At 28.6% G+C, this 24,172-nt stretch overlaps 1 protein-coding gene and 1 non-coding gene across 4 annotated transcripts; both read right to left on the reverse strand.

Annotated features, from left to right (window-relative positions):
• Positions 1–3,287: 3,287 nt before the first annotated feature.
• LOC138337039 (omega-3 fatty acid desaturase, endoplasmic reticulum-like) lies at positions 3,288–7,649 on the reverse strand. 3 transcript variants are annotated; one of them, XM_069298967.1, is made up of 9 exons: positions 7,506–7,649; positions 6,031–6,331; positions 5,848–5,937; positions 5,248–5,314; positions 5,051–5,143; positions 4,763–4,948; positions 4,358–4,438; positions 4,149–4,286; positions 3,288–3,674 (listed from the first exon to the last, which is right to left on the reverse strand). In XM_069298967.1, exons 2-9 carry the CDS (start codon positions 6,315–6,317, stop codon positions 3,483–3,485), a joined length of 1,134 nt encoding a protein of 377 aa, XP_069155068.1. In that variant the 5' UTR covers positions 6,318–6,331; positions 7,506–7,649; the 3' UTR covers positions 3,288–3,482. The 3 variants fall into 3 exon arrangements, with proteins under 3 accessions (XP_069155068.1, XP_069155069.1, XP_069155070.1); XM_069298968.1 differs by lacking the exon at positions 7,506–7,649 and adding an exon at positions 6,438–6,635; XM_069298969.1 differs by lacking the exon at positions 5,848–5,937.
• Positions 7,650–23,791: 16,142 nt separating this feature from the next.
• LOC112941771 (U5 spliceosomal RNA) lies at positions 23,792–23,908 on the reverse strand. The gene has a single exon (XR_003247339.1). It is a non-coding gene; the product is annotated as a U5 spliceosomal RNA (small nuclear RNA).
• Between the last annotated feature and the right edge of the window lie 264 nt (positions 23,909–24,172).

Here is a 24,172-nt window from a genome sequence, read left to right on the forward strand (position 1 = left end):
ATTATTTCTGAACTTTAGAAATAAAAACTTTTTTTTTTTTTGAATTTCAAAGTATAGACAATTGTACTAATTTTTGTTAGAAAAGACTCCTAAACTTGATGCAAATTATTAGTTTTGTATTTGAATTATTCACAGCTTAAAAATTATTTTTCTACTTAACTAACTAAATTTATATATACTCACCATCTGTCTCGTCACATAGCAAAGTAATTTCAAACTCATGTAAGATAATGAGATTCTTATTTTTTTAAAAAACAAGAGAAGTGTTGACGAAAATTTCAATGTGTATTTAAGTTCAGTTAATCGAGCAAATAAATATTTTAAGACTATCAATAATATAAAAATAAAACTAATTATAATTCTACAATTTATGTCACGTATCAAAATAGCATGACACATTATATTAAATTAAATCAAAGATTAATTACGTAATGTCACGTGTTCAAATAATGTGTGACACTCCTAGTTAAATTGAACACCAGACATACATCTGATAACAATTCGTATATCAAGAAGTTTTTATTTTTGGGGATCCACAAGTTTTCAATCAATTAAAAGATAAAGCAAAGTTTGATCAATCAGATAATTACATATTTTTGGTATAAAATTTAATAAAGATTGTACCGCAGATAATATTGAAATTAAATGGAGTATTAAGTAGTTATCGCTAAATTTTTGTCTTAGAATAATTCCTTTTTAGGAAAGAAATTTATTGTTTACGATAATTTTTGAATTTTATAATTTTAAATTAAAAATATGTAAATTATATTAAAATATTTTTTAATTCGATAATTTTAAATATGTTAGGTAAAAGTTAAAAAAATAAAGGAACCATTTTTTTCTAAAACAAAAGATAAAAAAAAAAATTAGAATGGATGAAGTATATATTAAAGTTGTCAGGTATGTTTTAGTTTTATGTTTTATCTTTTAAATTTTTTTTATATATGTAAGTTGAGTCGATAATCTTTTGAAAATAAAATTTTTACTTCATGAATTAGAGATAAGGTCTGTATATCTTTCTTTTTTTTTCAAATTCTACCTAATTATAATATATTGTACTAAATATATTATTATCATTGATAGTCATATATGAACATTTCAAAAATTAAAGTCTTGGAGGATGAGTAATTAATATTACAGATAAAATAACAAAGAAATATTATTTTTCTGTTGAATATACATAAAATTATTGTTAATTAGTGGATTAGTGAAATAAATGATAAAAGTGGGCGTTTGATCATTAATCATTGCGAAAATTTGAAAAAAGTAATTTCTATTTTTGTAGTAAAAATGGTAACACACTTGAAATCGGTCAACTTGTGTTTGTTCATGAATAAACATTAAAATTATTTTTTTTATTTTTTCTTAATAATTTAAAATAAAAGAATTTGACAAAATGTATTTTTTGAAATTCAACCTCGAATAAAAAAAATTTTAAAAAAATCATGACCAAAATGCCTTCAATATTAGGCCACTCCATTTTAAATTTGTATCATATATGGATCTATTTGGGAAAAAAAAAACGTTCTCTACCAAAAATTTCTTTTCATACTCAAAGTTTGGATATGAGATCTGCGATTAAGGGATAAACAACTACATTCACTGCACCACATCTGTCATTGTACATCCTTAATTTATTTTTATTCGTCCACTATAAATTTTATATATATTTTTTTAAAATGAAGTGTGTGTATATTATCATAATATATTAATTGATATAGAGTCATGAATTTGAAAAATTATAGCTAAAATGTAGAGTACGGAGCCTAAAGGATACAAAATATTAATAAAAATTCCAAAACGGTATATAAAATTTTATATTAACCAAAACGGCAAAATCGCTGCATCAACAGCGATTTACTTTCCAGGAAAAAGCAAAATCGCTGCCGAGGCAGCGATTTTGCAAAATGTGATTTTTTTTTTTTAAAAAAAATGAAATCGCTACCTAGGCAGCGATTTTAATTTATTTTAAAAAAAAGTCGCTGCCTAGCAGCGATTTATAATTTTTAATCTTTTTATTTAAGGAAAATCGCTACCTAGGCAGCGATTTTTAAAAAAAGAATTTTTTTTTAAAAAAAATGTGGAAGTCGCTGCCCAGGTAGCGACTTTTATAAAAATAAAATTTTGAAATGTGCAAAGTCGCTGCCTGGGCAGCGACTTGTATAATTTTTTATTTTTATTTTTTTTTTAATTTTTTTCTTTAAAAAAATGTGGAAACAATGTGGAAATTTAAAAAAAAAGGATTTTCTTAAAGCAACAATTTTATAAGATAAAAAAAAGTTATAATATTTTTTTTTATAAAATCGCTACTTTAAATTTTATTTTTTTTAAAAAATTATTTGTGGAAAATCACAACGATTTACATATTTTTTTTTAAAAAAATTATAAATCGCTGCGTAGGCAGCGATTTAAAAAATTTATAAATTGGTTAATATTTTTGGAAAATCGCATCGATTTTCATATTTTAAAAAAAATTATAAATTTTTTAAATCGCTGCCTACGCAGCAATTTATATTTTTTAAAAAAAATATGTAAATCGCTCAGCGAATTTATATTTTTTTTAAAAAATATGAAAATCGCTGCGATTTTCCACAAATAATTATTTTAAAAAAATAAAATTTAAAGTAGCAATTTTATAAAAAAAATATTATAACTTTTTTTTATCTTATAAAATTGCTGCTTTAAAAAGAATTTTTTTTAAAAAAAAATTCCACATTGTTTCCACATTTATTTTAAGAAAAAAAATTAAAATTTTTTTTTAAAAAAAATTATACAGGCAGCGACTTGCACATTTCAATTTTTTTTTTTTATAAAAGTCGCTGCCCAGGCAGCGACTTCCACATTTAAAAAAAAAATCTTTTTTTAAAAATCGCTGCCTAGGTAGCGATTTCATTTTTTTAAAAAAAAAAATTCACATTTTGCAAAATCGCTGCCTCTGCAGCGATTTTGCTTTTTCCGGAGAAGTAAATCGCTGTTGATGCAGCGATTTTGCCGTTTTGGTTAATATAAAATTTTATATACCGTTTTAAAATTTTTATTAATATTTTGTACCCTTTAAGCTTCGTACTCCTAAAATGTAGGTATTTTTAAAGAGTCAATCTCTCTTCTTCTTGAATATGTCTATTTAGATTAATCAATATGTGATATTTCAAATAATTTCATTACTAATGAAATTCACAACTACAAAAAGACCTTTATTTAGTTAATTCTTTAATTGTACCATAAAAATAGATCAAACTTTTTGTAAACAAAGAACCAAGAATTAAAAGAAAAAATAAAACAATAAATAATACAAAGCAAGGGAAATTTAAATATTACTAATTATATAATTATTACAATTGACTGCCAATAACTTCTCTCAATATTCTATTTAATTGTTTGCCCAACAATTTGAAGTTTCTAAATAAAGGAAATAAAATATATGTTGAAAATAATATGATTAATAGTTTATATATTTCTTTTAAATTTTATCTGGTGATAAATTACTCATCTTTTTTACCAGAAAAATTAAAAAGTTTTGGATCAGTCTTATAATAAACAATTTCTCCATTATCACTAACATAGTGATCTTGTTTCATACTATTCACTAAATTTTCAACCAAATGAATAGGAATTAGTCCTGATTTTTTTGGCTCTCTATAATATTTTCCAAGTATTGGCTTTGCTGCTTTTGTCTGTAAAAAAATCCAAAATAAATAAATAAACTAATTATAAACTTTGAAAATATTTAGAGGAAAAAAGTTGAAATTTTTAAAAGAAAACTAAAATACTCATAAATAACATGTTATGTTTATACAAGTATTTTGTAAATATTGTACTTTCATATTTGCAAGTATAATGAAGCTAAATATGCATTTTACTTGAAGAAAAAAAAAGTTTAGAATTTTTTTAGGGAAAAATTGAAATATTCGTAAAAATAAGTTGTTTTTTTAAAAATATTTCACAAGTATTTAGAAAATACTGGTTCGAAAATAGTTGCAAATAATGAAACACATTATTTGTAAAATACTAATAAACATTATTTAATTTATGGTCGAACAATTCGATATAAAATTTTCAATTTTTCATCACTATACGTTGGAAATATCATATATATATATATATATATATATATATATATATATATATATATATAAAAGAGAAATTACCGCTTCAATCAAGTGATAATGTGGTATTTGAGGAAAAAGATGGTGAATAACATGGGTGCCAATATCATGGTGAATATTATTAAAAACACCATAATCACGATCAATTGTAGTTAACCCTCCTCTTAAGTAACTCCACTCCTGTTTTTCGAACAAAAATAAATAAATTAAATATAAAAATAAAATATAAAATTTAAATTATATATACCGACCTTGCCGCGATACCAAGGCAATTTTTCTTCGTGGCCATGGTGATGCAAATATGTCACAAAATCCAACCACATCACAAAAATCTATCAAACAAAATAAAAAAGACAGGCCAAGTGGGTCAAATTATAATGACATTTCATAAATTCTCAAAAGAACTATTTAAAAATTAAAATACTTCTAAGTTAAAGAATCACACATGTAAGTGTCCCCACAAATGTGACTAAGTTATGTCATTTTCATATAATAAGCCAGCTAATAAAGAATATAAGTAAATTAATGATTAATAAATTTGAACATCTCAATAAATAGATTTATCTTTTGAAAATGAGACTAAATAATAAAAATATATATTTTTCGACTTTCAAAGTATCGAAATGTTCATGATTTTTTTTTAATGTATGACTCACCATATAAGGAACTCCGTAAAGCTTAAGCAGTTGCAGAGAACCAACGACGTTACGAAGATAAAAGAGGAGAGCAGCCATGAGTGTCCAACACAATGTTGATGTTACTACACATTTTCTCTCATTAGGTTGAAATAAATCACTATAAGGATTAAAATGAGAACCTTTTTTTCCTGGACTTCTAGTAATCTGCATCACCAAATTAATATATTTAAGAATACAAATTAGAGAAAAAATAATTTATAAATTACATATTATATATGAAAAATTATTAAAAGAAATTATTAGTACCAAGTAAATAGGGTATGCTAATAGGGGAAAAGGAATTTTGAACCTAAAAAATTTGGTTGCAAAATCCAATTCTTTGTATATTTTTTCTGGCATCTGCAAAAAAAAAAATAATTAAAAATCTATATATATATATTTCAATATTAAAACAATTTCTACTTTTTTAAAAGAAATAAAATTTAAAATATTTATTTTTTTACCGGCACCCAAGATTCATCAGCTTCAACATTTCCATGGTTTTGATGATGAGTTTTGTGGCTAATTCTCCTGGAATATTTTTGTAGAGAAAATAAAATTTAGCCTAATGTATTTTACATAAGACAAATATTGCCAAAAAAAGGTATTCATAGTTTCCGTTTATATTGCTCTGAATGTTAAAAAAGAATATCTGATACGTGTTAAACTCTTCAAAGTAACACGATTTTGAAAGATTATGAGTACGAGAACGTTTTTAATAAGTTTAAAATGACATAAGTTGTCGTCACATGATTAAGAAGTTGTGATTAATTTAAAATAACGGAAAAAAAACCCTTCCTACATATGCAAGGTACATATGAATATAATTTTTTATGATTGTGAATAATAAACGCATGTGATCTAACCTAATAAGTTCTAATACAAATACATATTATCATGATTTGTATTATACAATTACGAAATATATTTTTTGAATTGAATCAATACAATCAAATAAAATAAGTATGAATACAAAATCCATAAAAGCAAAATAAAAATTTAATGCATCAGACTGTCTTTATTTAAAAAAATTTGGAGATAGAGATAAGATGAAAAGAACCAACCATCCATGATAGGGCACTAGGATAAAAGAATGAAGAATGTGTCCGATCACACTATTCAATAATGGACTATCAGAAAAACTTCCATGACCACTAAAAATAAAAATAATACATCAAGTCAATTAACATAGACAAATGATAATTAAAATAATATTTTTTTTATAAATAAAAAATTATTTAACTTACCAATCATGACCAAGAACAAAGATTGCCCAAAACATAGTACCTTGTAAAATCCAATAAATTGGCCAAAATTTCCAATTATCAATGAAAATGGCCATTGTTACCAAAGCAAAAACAATAATAATATCTCTAAGAACATAACTTAAAGATCTCCATGGATTTTTAACCCAACAATGCTTTGGAATTGAAGCCCTAATTTGAGATAATTTAAATGGAGGAAAAACACTTGAGTCAAATTCCATTTCCATTTCTTCATTAGGGGAAACAAAATCCACTCCAAGAGACCCCATTGGTGTCAACAACCCTATTTAGAATAATAAACAAAAATTCATCAATAAGAATTTTATAGAAAAAATAACTGAATTAGATTCAGAATTTGAAGTTTAAAAATTTCAAACTGCATCGCTTACAAGTAATGAAACTTAGATAAAAAATATTTAGTATTCTGTTAAACTCTACATCCACCACTTGACAATGTCAAATGTAGACAAGACATGTCATTTTTTGACAAAAAAACACATAACGAATTTTGCTAACTGACTATTTTACAATTTTTCTGTGTCTGTGTTTTCGGAGTATTGAGTGTGTGAGTTGTTATATATGATCCTATTGATAGTGCAAAGAATGAGTCTATATTAACATATCAATTTTACTAAAATATTCATGTAATTTTTAACTTTATATATATAGATTTAAAATTTTGATCTCGCTCACTAAAAGAAAGAAAATAATATGAAAGGTAGCACAACTAAAATCTCTAAAAATAGATTCAAGCATAAAAAGAAGGAAAAAAAGAATAAAGCAAACACTTTGTGAGATATTTTACAAAAGAATATAATCTAAACTTGTATATCAAAAGACTTTCAGCAATTATTATTATTTTATTTTTTTAAGAAAAAAGCAGAGTGAAGTGAAAGGCTGTTATAAAAACAGAATTATAATATATAGTTTAAAAAGTCAGATTTGGAATATAAAATCATGTCATAGTGGCCGACACATGCAGTTTTTCACTTTATTCTATAACGTCTTTAAGGAAAAAATATAAATATATTTAATCGCTCGATCTAAATAATTATAATTTTAAATTATATATGTTGTTTATGATAATAGGAGAAGCTAATTAGTGTTCAGACCTAGAATTAAATAAAAATGGAGTTTTTAATGGATCTTAATTTTTCAAGCGTCTAAAAAGATGATGAATAATCCATTTACACAATAAAAAATATATCAAATTAATAATAAACAAAAAAAATATTTAAACATTCAAATTATGAAAATAAGACATCTCAAGCTCCCAAAATATATAAGCTAAAATGAAGGAATGGTCAATAATTTAGTTATCGAGTTAGTGAATTTCAGATATCAAATATTTTAACAAAACATAAAAATAATATACAATTTCTTAAGGTTAATGACATGTGAATGTTCTTCAAACAAGAATTTCATTTTTTTTAAAAAAAAGATAAATAAATATTTACCTTTATAGAACTCTTTTTATATTTATCTTCACTTCAACTTGGCTATATATTTTTATTTATTTATTTATTTTGTTGAAAAAAAGTTGAAGGGAGATTTATTTATACAATTTTTTAGTGAAAAGAAAAGCCAATTTATAAGGCTGTGAAGTTGGAAGAAATGTGATAGGTGGGTTGAATATATTAATTGACACTCAATTCATTAAATAGTTAGTACTTAGTAGTTCCCTACTTGTATAAATTCTTCTTTAAAAATATATATATATTTTTAGAACTCAATTTGTATAAATTCTTTTTTAAAAAATATATTTTTTAAGAAAAAACACTCAATTTGTATAAATTCTTTTTCAAAAATATATATTTTTTCAGAAAAACAATCAATTTGTGTTAAGAAAAACACTCAATTTGTATAAATTCTTTTTCAAAAAACATATATTTTTTAAGAAAAACACTCAATTTGTATAAATTCTTTTTCAAAAAAAAATTACTTTTTAAGAAAAACACTCAATTAAATCGTGCCTTTTCCAGCCTAAAATAACATTAATTTGTTTCTCACACACTAGTCTGTTCATTTTTACTTATTTAATATTTATTTTATTTTATATTAATTGTTCTTTTTTTCAAGCTTCTGAAAATCACAAATAAAAAAATAGTTCTATTAGTTTATTCCTTTTTTGAAATTTTAGAAACTTGTTTGTACTTTTTTTAAAAATGAAGAATTAATTGTAAGTGTTAAAAAAATAAAAATATAAACTAACTTTGTCTTCGTTTTTGTAAATCGACAAGTATGCTACTCTAGTTTAAATTGATTTATAGTTTTAGATTCAAGAAAGTGATTTTAAGAATAATAAGTAATTAATGTCGAGGATAAAATAATAATAGATAATTGTATTTTTTTAATATGTTAAAAATGACTGGTAAAAGTAAAAATATCTATTTTTAATATACTAAATAAATAAAAGTGAACGAAAATATTGAACAACTATTTATAATAAGATACACGACAATATACAACAAAAAAAAGTATTGATTTGATATCGACCTGATAAATTATTTAAAAATATTTTAATTGGACATTGTGATTCAATTAGTAACTCCCTACACGTATAAATACTCTTTGAAAAAACAAACAAATTCTCCAGCCTATGGTTGTTGCCTATTATATTGTATACTAAGGCAATTAGATTAGGTTATTAAATTATTAATTAAAAAAATTATTATCACAAAATATTTTTTTGTTATAATTATAAAACTCTTTATATCTTGGATAGAGTTTCATGTCTAGAATGATAAATTAAGATACATATAATAAAATTAATGGGATATATTTAAAGTCTTTTGTAATGTTTGCATATAGGCCACACATTTCATTAAATCACCTCTACATTTAAGTAAGCTTTTTATCATAATAACGTCGAATTAGTTTTAGATTTAATAAATTCAACCACCAAATTTTAATGCAAGTTTTTTTTATTTTTATAATAATTATTACGTTGAATTATTTTTTTGTTAGACCCGCCTACAATATTGTTGTTGCAATAAAATTTAACCAACAAGTTTGGAATGAATTGAAGGTGTCATTATGAATTATAAATAACAAGAGATATTGATTTCCAACACTATATACAATGAAGATAATTTAATAAGTCATTTTTATTTAATATATATTTTTTCTGTATCTAATTACTTGTTCATTTATAAAGTGACGCACTTATTAAGAAAATAATGATTAATATAGTGAGTTTATCATTTTATCCCTATTAATTACTATGAAACCTATACATTAAAAGTTTAGATTTGAAAAAGTTTTACCTTTCTCAAAGTAATTAATTGAGGGTATAATAAGTAAAATAAATTATCCTTTCTTGACTTGTCGAAATGAACAAGTAATTGACGATAACTAAAAAGAAAAATGGACAAGTAATTAAAGACGAAGGAGTACTTTTTAAAGTATTAATCGTATTAAAAAGAATCATTCCTTTAGAATTAAGAAATATAGTTGAAAATCATTTCCAACTTTAATCTTGAATTTTTAATACATTATTTTGAGATAATTACATTTTTGAGCAAACGATGAATGATGTATATAGTTAAGAGATGTGAAATATTTAACGTGACAATATAATAGCCAATTGAAAATACGTTTAATTGGAACAAGTAACAGTTTAAATGTTCAAATAAAGTATACATACAAATTTATAGAAGTTGTCGATATAATTAACCTTAATATCATGAAGCTAAATCTCGGAAAGATCGCTCAAATCTTCTCTACATATTTCATTTCTTTCACGTTTATTTTTAGATGATCATAGTGTTCAAATTAACATCTTAACTAATTTCACGAAATATGACATAGATATCTCTCAGTACTGATATATATACAACTATACAAGGTAAATTCTATTCATCAATATTATGACAACTAAGAAGAAATCACCAAGTAATTCTATTTCAACAGGAATTTAAATTTGGGAAAAACATGACGTTGTACCACCAAATGTGATGCTAATGTATTTTCTTAACATGAAAATAGGTCTCATTAAAGGCGAAATGATCTAAGAAATCCTTATACTTAGTATGTTTGTCACTTGGACCATTCTACTCATCAATTGAACACTTAGACCTCATTTGTTTGCACTTAATGGAGGTATGAATTTTTAATCATTCAAATTCAACTCATTTAATATGTTTGGTTTTTAGATCTTAATTTGAATCATTCAGATTCAACCCATTAAGTTTATTTGTTTTATTTTTTAAAAAAACTCTTAATGGGTCAGAAGAAGTCTGGACGAATTAGATCCGTAGAAGACTTGTAACAACATTCAGACTTATTGATAAGTTCTCAAATACTAAATTATCACTTCTCTGCTTTGGGCGTGCCTTTTTATCTCATAACTAAAAACTTTCTTTCTCTCTTTTATCAATCAAACATCATTTTTTCCCTCTTGAACCGGTAAGTTTTCATAAGTCCTTTCAAGTTTTTTTTTATATTAATAATTCTCTTTTATCGACATGTGTCAAGAATATTTGTTGCAATAATATTTTTGATGTATTGTTATTGATCAAGTTTTTTGAATGAAAAAATAGTACTCCAGATCATGATTATTAAAACTTTTTTTTAATCAAAAGTGTTATATTTTGTCGAAATAAATTTTTATAATATTTTATTAATATAAGGTTCAATTTTACTTGCGCATTCATATATTGAAAACAAATAACATTAAATACTTAGTGTTCAAATTTAGAGACCACATTTTAATATTCAGATGTGTATTCAGATCAAAACACTCAAATCTTAATACAAATCCTAATAAATTCTAATATTCAAATGTATATTCAGATTCAGACCTCTTAATTTTAGTGAAAACAAATAATGCCTTAAAGTTATTAAGACACTGTATTTTGAACCCTCTTATCATGTATCTCTCAATCGCGCTGATATAAATAACGCCTCACTATCCACATCAGAAATATATTTCCACATCATTTTTTTTATTACAAATAATATTTTTTTAAAGAAATCTCAAACTAATCTCCGAAAACTTTCTTTCTTGATTTCTTTCTATTTTTTCTTTTTCCATTTTTTAAATCTATTTTACTACTAATCATTCATTTTTTCTTCTTTCCTAGTTAATTTTTTACCTTGAAGAGGAATTAGAGATAAGCAAAGCTATGTTATGTTTTTTTTTAATTATAAATTCTGCTATTTTAATGTTGGTGAAAAATAAAATAACTAAAATGCAGGATGAGAGAAAAAAAGAGAAGGAGATCAAAAATAGGTTATTATAGAAAATTCTTCAAATACGCTCTCAATAAAATTGTCTAACATTTAAAACGAATCAAACATATATTTTTTAAAAACCCATAAATTCACATCTAATTCACAATTTAGAACCTCTTTTTTTCCCTCTCTTTTACCTATATCTAAATAAATATCTTTTTTTCAATCATTATTGAACTCTGAAATGATAGGTAGCATATGAGAAGAGAAAGAAAAAGAATTGTAAGAGTATGGATCTTTTTTTTAATTTTTTAAATTCCTATGTTTTTCTTTAGTTTTTTTTTTTTAAAAATAAATTGTCTTCACTTGTTTTTAAACGCGTGTAATCACTTTTTTTATCTGATTCAGCAAAAAGTACCACATAAGATAAGTCAACGGTCAAAGAGATTTAAAATAATACGTTTAAATAACTTTGAGTGTCACGGTCAAAGAGATTTAAAATAATACGTTTTAATAACTTTGAGTGTCCAATTGATAAAATCGTAAATAAAAGAATCCAAGTGATAAATGAAGCTAAATATAAGGATCTTCCAGATCATTCCACCTTAATTAAAAGCAAAGTTACACCTTTCTTATACTATTGATATATGCTAATGCATAGTTAATTCATAATTTCAGCAAGTTTTTTAGAGAAATATGTAAGTCATTTTTCTACCATTAAATTTGATGCTAATTCTTTCACGTATTTTCTTAACATGAAAATAGGTTTAATTAAAAAGCAATGTTCCACTTTTCTTGTACGGTTAATATATGCTAATGCATAATTATTTCATAATTTCACCAAGTCTTTTAGGGAAATATTTAAGTCAAGCAATGTTACACCTTTCTTGTACGATTAATATATGCTAATGCATAGTTAGTTCATAATGTCAGCAAGTCTTTTAGGGAAATGATAAACGTTTTGTTTGGATCACTGTTATACGTCATTGTTAGATAATAATAAAAATCTCCATTTTATGAAATAATCGATTTGACGTATTCATATTGTTACTTAATTTCTTTTTCTAATTATATCCTTACTTAATATTTCATTTCACCTTTTACCCTGCATTATTTAATATCACTTAAATCTCCTATTTCCCCATATTTTTATCTCTTTCAAACATATTGTGTTTGATTTTTTTTAAATATAATTAAACCAATCTAGATACAAACGTGATGATAATGTTTGATAATATAATTATAATTGATGATATAGTTTTATGTTATGCTCATATGACATTAAAAAAAATATGCATGATAGTATCATTATTTTATTAGTAATTTTTGATAAATTTAGTGTTTAGAATAATTAAGGACATTAAATTAAAGAATAAAAATGTTATTAAATAATAATAAACAATGCAGTCTAATCAAACATTGTATTAATTTACCGTTTAATATAATATAATACTATATATTATGAAACAGTGCGTAAAAATAATCCAAATAATGTGTTAGTGCTTAATTCACCTCATTTATAATAAACTTAAGATTAGTTCATCACCCAACCACTAAAGTCTGAAGTTACTACTATTCCATTTTAAAATGAATTTACTCCTTTTACAAATTACTTCAAAAATACAAGTTATAAAGTCATTTTCTTTATGTACTTTTGTTTTTCCACCATTCAAATTCTTTATTTTTGATATTTTATCTTAATATTAATTGTTTATTTTAAAAAAAGGGTGTGCCAAGTTAATTAGACAAATAAAAATGAATTGAGCAATAATAATTTTTTTAACAATTATAAGTTATGGATTTTCCTTTAGTTTTATCTTTAATTTTTAAAATGATAAATAATTTAAGACAATTATTTTTTAAGAATTACAATAGATAATTTGAAGCGAAAAAGTACTTGGGGATAATTTTAGAGACCTTCCTTTAGGTTTCCCTCTATGATATTACTCATCCTTCCCTTTTTTTTTTTTGATTATTTAGTAGCCATATTAAAGATATATCTAAAAATAAATATAAATTAATTATGACTAGATAAATTCTCATTCTTTATATTAGTTTTTTCTATTAATGCAACTTATTTAATAAATACTTTAAAAATAAAGCAACACAAATAAATTAATACTAGTTACTTGTCTTCTTTTTTACCAAACAAAAATACTTATTTCTACGTGTTGATTTATTTTTTAAAAATTTCTTAAATAAATTGTTTTTTATAGTATGAATTATATGAAGAAATTAATAAAAGAGAGACAAATTTATCACATCCTAATTAAATTTTATTTATTTTAAAAAATTTGAAAATTGTTTAGAAAATGAAAATAAAGAAGCTAATATATATATATAAAGTAAAGTAAAAGATACTGATGGAATATATCAGCTAATGGTAGTCTATAATGAAGTAATTTAGCAGTATAAAAAAATGTAAACTCTATTGTCTATTTATATATATGGAAAAAATGATAAATATATTTTTGAACTATTAAAAAAATGATATACAAGTAAGATTTGTTATACTATTGAGATACTAGAATTTATTTTATGCCTTTCTCTCTAAGATGGACACGTGTTGGTATCCTATGCATCTATCTTTATTTTTCACCAAATTATAAATCTACAATTCAAATTAAAAAGCCCACCTCAGTTTAGATGGGTTTTTTAAATTTAGGTTGTGAATTTATTGGGTGGATCTACAATACTATTAATATATGACTCTCGTTGGTTCGACATGTATGAGCTATACGCATGATTCTATAACTATTGACAATTATTAGGTCTAATGTATTTTGAGTTGTCATCATTCTAATATTTTATAAATTACATTTAAAAGTTATTTATTTATACAGATCAATTTTATTGAAACTTAATAATTAAACAAATTACATAGTTGGAGGTCAATTTAGCAACAAGCGTAAGTAACGATCCATAATTCATCAAATCGACTTAATAAGGAGATATAACTTATATGATTAATAATATTAATGTCTGACTCTCTTTGGTTCGACATATATGAACTATATGCATGATTTCTATAACTATTGATATTTACTAAGTGTAATGTGTTTTGAGTTGTCCTTGTCTCAATATTTTATAAATTACAATTTAAAATAATTAAATTATATAGTTTAATTTTATTTAAACATAATAATTTATAAAAATGGATAATGCACAAATACCCTCTCAACCTATGCGCGAAATCACAGAGATACACTTATACTATACTAAGGTCCTATTACCCCCTGAACTTATTTTATTAATAATTTTCTACCCCTTTTTGCCTACGTGACACTATCTTCAGGGTCCAACATTGGTTGACAACTAAAATGAGACGAAAAGGGCATATTAGGACAAAATAATTAGCTAATTTTCTTATCCAGTAAAAAAAACACAATATACAAAATAGGATTAGAAGGAAGATTTAAAAAAATCTTAACACGCAGTGACGGATCCAAGATTTAAAGGTTGTGGGTGCTCACTTCCTTTAACATAAACCTTTTAGCGATCACATAGTATAAACTATACTAACTGAAACTCTTCAATAAAAAAAAAGCCCTTAACTAGGGAAAGGAAAAAGTGTAAGAAAAAAAAAAGGTTAAAAAATAAAGCCCTTAATTAGATAGAAAAAGGGAAAAAAAATTAAAAAGTACAAAAAAAAGGGTGCGAAATTCGCTGCAGAAAAGAAGAAGGAAAAAGTGTAAGAAAAAAAAATAGCCCTTAATTAGATAGAAAAAGGAAAAAAATTAAAAAAGAAAAGAAAAAAAAAAGGGTGCAAAATTCGCTGTAAAAAGAAAAGAAAAAAAGAATGGGGCGGGTGGGATCCGAACACTACCAGTGTGCTTTGCGGGCCTCTTGTTTCCATGTGTAAACCAGTGCGTCCATGACTGCTTTTATATTATAGGTGCTCATTTAATTTTTAATTACGGATTTATTTTTTTTATATATATATATATATATATATGTTGTGCGGAATTTGAGATAATACGAGAAAATATAAACGCGAAAAATAAGACAACAGATTTACGTGGTTCACCAACAAATTGGCTACGTCCACGGGAAGAGAGGGAGCAGTTTTATTATGGAGAGGCAAAAACAGAATTACAGAATAGGGTTTCCCATAGCGTCTATATATAGTGCTAAGCTACGCCCTAACAGGCTTGGGCCCAACATACAGAATCAACAGAAAATTAAGGGCCCAATACAACAACATTGTATACCGTCGGCCCGGGGGCGTCTCCGCCCCCCCGGACCCCCAGGCCAGGGGGCGCGTCGCCCCCCTGGACCCCCCGACTCGCTGACCGGGCAGCGAGACCCCCGTCCTTTCTGTTTGTAGCGGGTCCGATTCAAGGCATTCAACAAATCTCCACCTTGACTTGAATTCTCCGAACAGATTCTTCAGACGCACTATGATAGTGCCAAGCCTCCCCCTCTTCCTCAGAGTTGCCCCGCAGGGCAATTAACAGCTTCTGATGTTGAGCAAGTCCAAACAGTGTTGAAACTTGCTCTGTGGAACCGGCTTTGTGAACATATCAGCAGGATTATCAGCAGTTCCTACTTTCTTCACCTTGATTCTCTTCTCACTTCTTAGAAAATGATACCTTACGTCAATATGCTTGGTTCTCTCATGATGGACTTGATCCTTGGCTAGACAAATTGCGCTCAAACTGTCACAATACACCGTAGCCTGATCATGATGCAGACCAAGATCACTAACCAGCCCTTTCAACCAAATCCCTTCTTTTGCAGCCTCTGTCAAGGCCATGTACTCCGCTTCCGTAGTAGACAAAGTCACTGTAGGTTGCAAAGTTGCCTTCCAACTGACGACAGATCCTCCAAGGGTAAACACATAGCCAGTCATCGATCTTCTTGTGTCAACATCTCCAGCATAGTCTGAATCAGAATAGCCAGTAACCAAGCACTGAGTATCACCTCCATAAATGAGACCAACGTCAGATGTACCTCTAAGGTACCGGAAAATTCTCTTCACAGCCTGCCAATGTTCTCTCCCTGGTTGTCCCATGAATCTGCTCACTACACTGACTGCATGTGCTAAATCTGGCCTTGTACAGACCATAGCATACATCAAACTTCCTACGGCACTGGCATAAGGGACTCGTGACATATACTCCTTCTCTTCTTCTGACTGTGGAGCGAACATGGCAGTGAGATGGATATTGGCAGCACTGGGGGTATCAATGGGCTTAGATGAAGACATGCCAAACCTCGCCAAGACCTTCTGAATGTAGCTTCTCTGTGACAAGAAAAGTTTCCTTCTCTCTCTGTCTCTAATGATCTCCATCCCTAAAATCTTCCGAGCGGCTCCCAGATCCTTCATCTCAAACTCAGCACTAAGTAAACCCTTCAGCTTCTGAATGTCATACTTCTTCTTTGCAGCTATCAACATATCATCTACATAAAGCACCAGATAGATGAATGAATCATCATTGAGCCTATTGTAGTAGACACAACAATCATATGAGCTCCGAGTATAGCCCAACTTCACCATATAGCTGTCAAACCTTTTATACCACTGCCTTGGAGACTGCTTAAGTCCATATAAGGACTTCTTCAACTTGCAGACGTGATTTTCCTTCCCTGGAACTTGGAAACCATCCGGCTGAGTCATGTATATCTCTTCCTCCAACTCTCCATGTAGAAACGCTGTCTTCACATCAAGTTGTTCAAGCTCCAGATTCTGATGTGCAACTATCGCTAGTAACACTCGGATGGAAGTATGTCTGACCACTGGTGAGAAGATCTCATTATAGTCCACTCCCTCTCTTTGGTTGAAACCTCTGGCAACAACCCTGGCTTTATACTTGACTCCTTCTGCTGGTGATATCCCTTCCTTCTTCTTGAAAACCCATTTGCAAGTAATAATCTTTCTCCCCGAAGGCTGTATGACCAGATCCCATGTCTGATTCTTGTGTAGGGACTCCATCTCATCTCCCATAGCGGCAAACCATTTTTCAGAATCAGAACTTAAAATGGCTTCTTTGTAAGTAGACGGCTCAGATGTATCTACCTCTTCAGCAACCTGCAGTGCATAACCCACCATGTCCTCAAAACCATACCTCGTAGGTGGCCGAACTCCAACCCTCCTTGGCCGATCTTGAGCTATACTCTGATGGATATCTGATGGCATAGATTCTGGAATATCAGTTTCAGTCTGTGGCTCTTGATCCTCCTCTTCAGGTTCCTTTAAATCGCTCTCGTTCTGAATGACTTGAAACTCCACCTGTTTGTCAAGACTCCCAGTTTCTGACGTAGTTGTAGGCTTCACAATGGTTCTAAGCAGAGGACTTTCATCAAAGACAACGTTCCTGCTCATAATAACCCTCTTTTCTGCTGGAGACCAGATTCTGAAACCTTTCACTCCATCTCCGTAGCCCACAAATACTCCCTTTTTAGCTCTTGGTTCTAACTTACCTTCACTGACGTGATAGTAAGCCGTACAACCAAAAGCTTTCAGATTTGAATAATCAGCAGCTTTTCCAGACCACATCTCCATAGGTGTCTTGCACTGTATACCTGTATGTGGTCCGCGGTTAATCAAGTAGCAAGCTGTACTAACCGCTTCTGCCCAGAATCTTCTATCTAGCCCAGCATTAGAGAGCATGCACCTTGCTCTCTCCAGAAGTGTTTGATTCATCCGCTCAGCTACACCGTTCTGCTGTGGTGTATTTCTGACTGTGCGATGTCGAGCAATCCCTTCATCCTTACAGAATTGATCAAATTCAGACCAACAGAATTCCAGCCCATTATCAGTTCGCAACCTCTTGATCTTCTTCCCTGTTTGATTTTCCATCAAAATTTTCCACTCCTTGAACTTCTGGAAGGCTTCACTTTTATGCTTCATCATGTACACCCAAGTCATCCTTGAGTAGTCATCAATAATGGACACAAAAAATCTGCAGCCTCCCAAAGACTCAACACGGCATGGACCCCAGCAATCAGAATGGATATAATCAAGTGTGCCTTTTGTTCTATGAATGGCCTTTGGAAACTTGTTGCGATGTAGTTTTCCAAAAACACAATGTTCACAAAACTCTAGGCTCTTAACCTTATGACCAGCAAGTAAATCCTCCTTTGACAGAATTTGCATCCCTCTTTCACCCATATGACCAAGTCTTATGTGCCATAACTTAGTCATATCCTTCTGGTGAAATTCTGACGATGCAACATGGGCTGAACCTGTAACCGTGGAACCTTGTAGAAAATACAAAGTACCACGCATGACACCTTTCAGAATCAAATTTGAACCCTTCCAGACCCGCAAGACTCCATCTTTTCCCGACCAGCTGAATCCCTTGCTGTCCAAAAGACTGAGAGATATCAGATTTTTCGTCATCAATGGAACGTGCCTGACCTCGTTCAATGTGCAGAAGCTACCGTCATGTGTCCTTATCTTGATCGAGCCTGTCCCAACCACCTTGCAGACAGAACTGTTGGCCATCGAGATGCTGCCTCCGTCTACCTGCTCATAAGTCGTGAACCACTCTCTCCTAGGACAGATGTGATAGGATGCCCCAGAATCAAGAACCCACACATCTGAATGATGAGTGTGCTCATCCGCAACTAGGGCAATATCTTCTTCAGAATTGGTGTCTTCTTCAGCAACAGCAGCAGACACTGATTGTTTTTCCGATTGCTTCTTCTTCTTCGGACAATCAAATTTCCAATGTCCCTTCTCCTTGCAGTAATTACAAACATCATCCGGCTTTGCACCCTTCGACATCGGCTTATTTTTCTTTCCGCCGTTTTTCCTTCCCTTTCTGCTACTGGTGAACAGACCGGAAGGCTGTATGTCCGTACTTGTGCCGTTAGCCTTATGCCGTAATTCCCTGCTATGAAGGGCTGATCTGACTTCTTCCAGTGACACAGTATCTTTCCCAACAATGAACGATTGAACAAAATTCTCAAACGACATTGGGAGAGATACTAACAGAATCAGGGCAGCATCTTCATCCTCGATCTTCACATCGATATTACGCAATTCTAATAACAAAGTATTCAATTGCTCTAAGTGTTCCCTGAGTTGTGTACCTTCAGCCATTCGTAAACCGAATAGACGTTGTTTCAGAAGCAGCTTGTTGGTTAGAGATTTTGTCATGTACAAACTCTCCAGCTTCAACCACAGACCAGCAGCAGTCTCTTCATCCGAGACCTCCGTGATGACGTCATCCGCGAGACACAGCATGATCGTCGAGTGCGCCTTTTCCTCCAGAATCGCCATCTCAGGAGTAACGACGGCGTTCTTGTCTTTCGACAACGGCGCCCAGAAGCCTTGCTGTTTCAACAAGGCCCGCATCTTGATCTGCCATAAACTGAAACTGTTCCTCCCTGTGAATTTGTCGATTTTCACGTTCAAAGCAGACATCTCGAATTCTCCAAGAACACCGATTAACCGAGAGGCTCTGATACCAATTTGTTGTGCGGAATTTGAGATAATACGAGAAAATATAAACGCGAAAAATAAGACAACAGATTTACGTGGTTCACCAACAAATTGGCTACGTCCACGGGAAGAGAGGGAGCAGTTTTATTATGGAGAGGCAAAAACAGAATTACAGAATAGGGTTTCCCATAGCGTCTATATATAGTGCTAAGCTACGCCCTAACAGGCTTGGGCCCAACATACAGAATCAACAGAAAATTAAGGGCCCAATACAACAACATTGTATACCGTCGGCCCGGGGGCGTCTCCGCCCCCCCGGACCCCCAGGCCAGGGGGCGCGTCGCCCCCCTGGACCCCCCGACTCGCTGACCGGGCAGCGAGACCCCCGTCCTTTCTGTTTGTAGCGGGTCCGATTCAAGGCATTCAACAATATATATATATATTCTGAGTCAATGGGTGCTCAAGCACCCGAAACTCACTTACTGGGTCCGCTCCTATTAGCATGTCCTTTCATACACAAATAAATGAAAAAAGAGCTTTATTTAATTACAGGTCTTGAGTTTGAATTTTAAAATATATAAAAAAATAATTGATAGGGTGTATTTTCCCCAAATGAGCTTCACTTTGTACAAATTTTAATATCAAATATTGAAAAAGAAAAAAAATAATGGATACACATTTTATGTGCTTTACCCTTTAATAATTTTTCAAAACAATAAATTTAAAATGAAATTTTACTAGAAAGTAATAAACGGATTCAATTACATGTAGGCAAGTTTAAAACGTTTATTTTGATTAAGAATATGATTGTGCTTTTTAATTTTTTTCAAAGGGCAATAAAAGAAAGTCAAGAATGTGCTTACATATTTCAATCAAATTATTTTAAATTCTTGATTACATATTTCAATCAAATTATTTTAAATAATCAAAGTTTTTTTTTAAGTCAAATTATGACGGTGAGACAAAGTTTATTAGGTGTGATACACGCAAACAAATGAAAAAAAAGTTCTATAATTTTAAGTCAAAAAATGTTGTTACAAATTTAGGTTTAAGATTAATAAATTTGATACTATATTATTGTATATGTGGTGATTTGAAGTAATGTAGTGAATTTTCTTATTTTGTGATATCATGGTTATTGTTTCTTTTCTTAAAAATTTTAAAATTTTGGATTTTACAAAATAACATGTTAAATTGCTTTAAAATGTTTCAGAATGTGATTTATGAAATTATTTTATAATTGTAATTAGGAACCAAATATGCCCTTATACTATGTGCGTAGGTTCAAATATGCCTGCCATAAATTCTAGAAAAAAAAATTAGTATTTGGATCGAGGTCTAATATTTGAGAATTTTGAAAAAATCACCCCGAACTTTCATATTTTATAAAAAAATTACTCATCAATTTATTAATTTCAACTAATATTTCTTACTATATCTTCAGAAAAGTTTGAGTTCTAATTTGAGTGATAAAATTGAAAAAAATAAAACAATTTATATATGCTCAATAATTTTAATTATAACTGAATCAGTGACAAGTTTGAGTACGCAATTAATATATTATCTTGTCTATATTAATATTTTAGTTTTTGTTGATTGTTATTAATTATGTTATAAGATTATTTTTTTAAACATAACATATTCATTATAAAAAATAGTGAATTTCATATCTTTAAGGATATTTCTAATTTTTTTCTGTAGAAAAACATTATATTACAACAATAACAGTACATATAATTTCATAAAAAGTTGGCTTTGAAAATAATAACATATATACAAATTTTACGATTACAAGTATTACATAAAATGAAAATTATTTCTAAAAAAATTATTATAAAACATGATTATTACTTAAACGCTTCAAATGTATATGAATTTGAAAAGAGACAAGTGTCAAACACACCTAAACTTATTTTTTTTTAGTTTATACCTAAACCATTATTGAAAGTTTGAGTTTCATATTTAAACTATCGCTTTTTAGTTTGAGAAATACACATCTTTCTTTTATACCACTCTCATCATGGTATGTGTCATACCCTCTCTCTTTTATTTTAAAGAATTTCCACATCACACTCCACATGAACAAAATATTCAACCTTGACAATAAATAAATAAATTATTAGTATTAGTTAAAATTAAAAACTAAAAAACTATTTAAAAATAATATTTTCTTTATAAAATAAAATATAAAATATTTTTCTTACCCCACACCATTTTAAATTTTTTTATTTTGTTTAAAATTTTTTTATAAATGTATTTCATTTTTTACTTCATCTCATCCCTAATCAAATACTAATTAAGATATTATTTTATTTTTAAAAAAATATAATTCTATCCATCCCACTTAACCCTCCGCTTTCAATTTTTTTCCCAGTGTTTAGATATACATATTGAAAATATTTTTTACTTACCGCCACAAGACTTTTTATATTTTTAGTTGTTTATGTTATATTTGGTACACTGGTAGAATTTTTTTTCTAAAAATATATGTACGTGTATATCTAATACAAAATAAGAAAACGTGGAAAAAAATAGAATCAAAAATTAAATATGATGGTGTAGATTTTTTAAAATAAAATAATATCAATTTCTATTTGGGGGGGGGGGGGGGGAGGGATGAAATATGAAATTTGTAAAAATATTTTATAAATATTTTTTTTAAAAAAAAGTGGGATTGTCGCGGAGGAGGGGAGGGGGGTACGCGGAGAAGGTGGTGGAGTGAGAGAAGAAAAATAATTTAATTTTTTATATGGATAGCAATCTTTAATTTTTATTATTTCATTTTTATTTAGATAAAATATTTTATCTATGTGGAATGTCATGTGTCAATATTTTTTCATATAAAAAAGAGAGTGCACTACACACACTACAAAGGTGTGTTTCTCAAACTAAAAAGTGATAGTTTAGGTATGAAACTCTTACTTTCAATAGTTTAAGTATCAAACTCAAAAAAAATAAATAGTTTAAACGTGTTTTTGACAGTGATCTCATTTGAAAATAAAAATCTTTTCCCAACATGCATAGGTATAGTTGAATTACAAATAATTTGCACATCACTAGATGTTGAAAAAAAAATAATACATTCGAATATCATTAAAATTATGTACTCAATTTCAAAGTGAAGTTAAATTCTTGGGAAAATTTATTTAAAAGGGCACATGGTATGTAGATTCAAAAAATAAATATTGCAACATGGTAAATTCATTACCTAACTTCTGACAAAGGCATTTAAATGTATTTGGTAAAACATTAGTTTGACATTTAATTTTTATTTTTTCTTGCTGGAATTGAAGTCCCATAAATCATAATCATAGATTCTCACTAAAAAATAACTTCAAAATTCCAAACAATAGTAAAAAGAAAATGTAAATTTGTATTTATGTTATTGTTCTTAGAAGCTAGCTAGGAATTTAATAATAGTTTGAAACAATAATTACAAACATAACAGTAAAAAACATTTGAAATTAGAATTTCAATAGACACTCGATAAAAAAATAGTATCCTCTCCAAAAATAGACATATGTAAAAAGCGAACAAATGAGAGGAACTATTGAATTAATTTAGGAAAAAATGACAAATATATTCCCTAATTATCGTAAATAGAGTATGCAGATATCATCTGTTATACTATTGGGACATTAATGCTCCAGTTATTTGAAAACTAGAGCATATATATGTGTCCTTTTACCCTAACAGAAAGACTAAATAGGAACATCTGGCGTAATCTTATCCGTCAATCCGATATTAAATCGACGGATAAAATTATGACACGTGTATGTCCGTTTGTGTTAGAGGGTATATACATTCTAGTTTTTGGACCGCAGAGACACAAATATCCCAAAAGTATGTTAGCATACCGTATTGCTTTGAGGGTCGAAGGACCTACTTGAGCCAAAAACAAGAAAGCGAATGAAAGAAACAAAGGTAAGAGTCAAAATACACCGTGGAGAAGAGCTTTACTTATGAACAAAAGGGGACCGCAGAGACACCAATATCTCAAAAATATATCGAAAGAAATCTGTTATACCATTTACAATAGTTTGTAAATTATATTTATCCTTTCACCTGGACTCCTCATATTATTTTTTGCGAATTTCATATATATAATTATTAAATGCTTGAATTTTCTATCAAAACTATTACCACATACTAAAAGTTTAAAACTAGAATTGTTGGGGAGCTCAAAGAAGAAAACCCCTCCAAAAATTGGCGTATGCCACTATTTGCAATGCGCACACGGTATTCTTTAGTAAAAGGCGAAAGAATAATTCGCTTTGTACTCACTGCGTGGCTGCGTGAATTTGTTATAACATGGGAGATGCCATTTTATACACAACAAGTAGTTTGAACTTTTACTCTTTTTGTTTCGATATGGGACTTTCTATTTGTTCCCTTTTTTCTCAAATTTTTCAATAATGTGATTCCTTTCTTGGTGATAATTAAAAATAATTGTTGCACCAAAATCAATATCGATAATTTTCAATTAATTTGAAGAGTTCATTTAACTTTGTAATTGCTTGGTATCCTCCTTTGTGAGTAAGAGATTTGTTTAGATCA

The sequence above is a fragment of the Solanum lycopersicum genome, chromosome 6 (assembly GCF_036512215.1).
Source record: "Solanum lycopersicum chromosome 6, SLM_r2.1".
In the NCBI taxonomy this organism is placed as follows: domain Eukaryota; kingdom Viridiplantae; phylum Streptophyta; class Magnoliopsida; order Solanales; family Solanaceae; genus Solanum; species Solanum lycopersicum.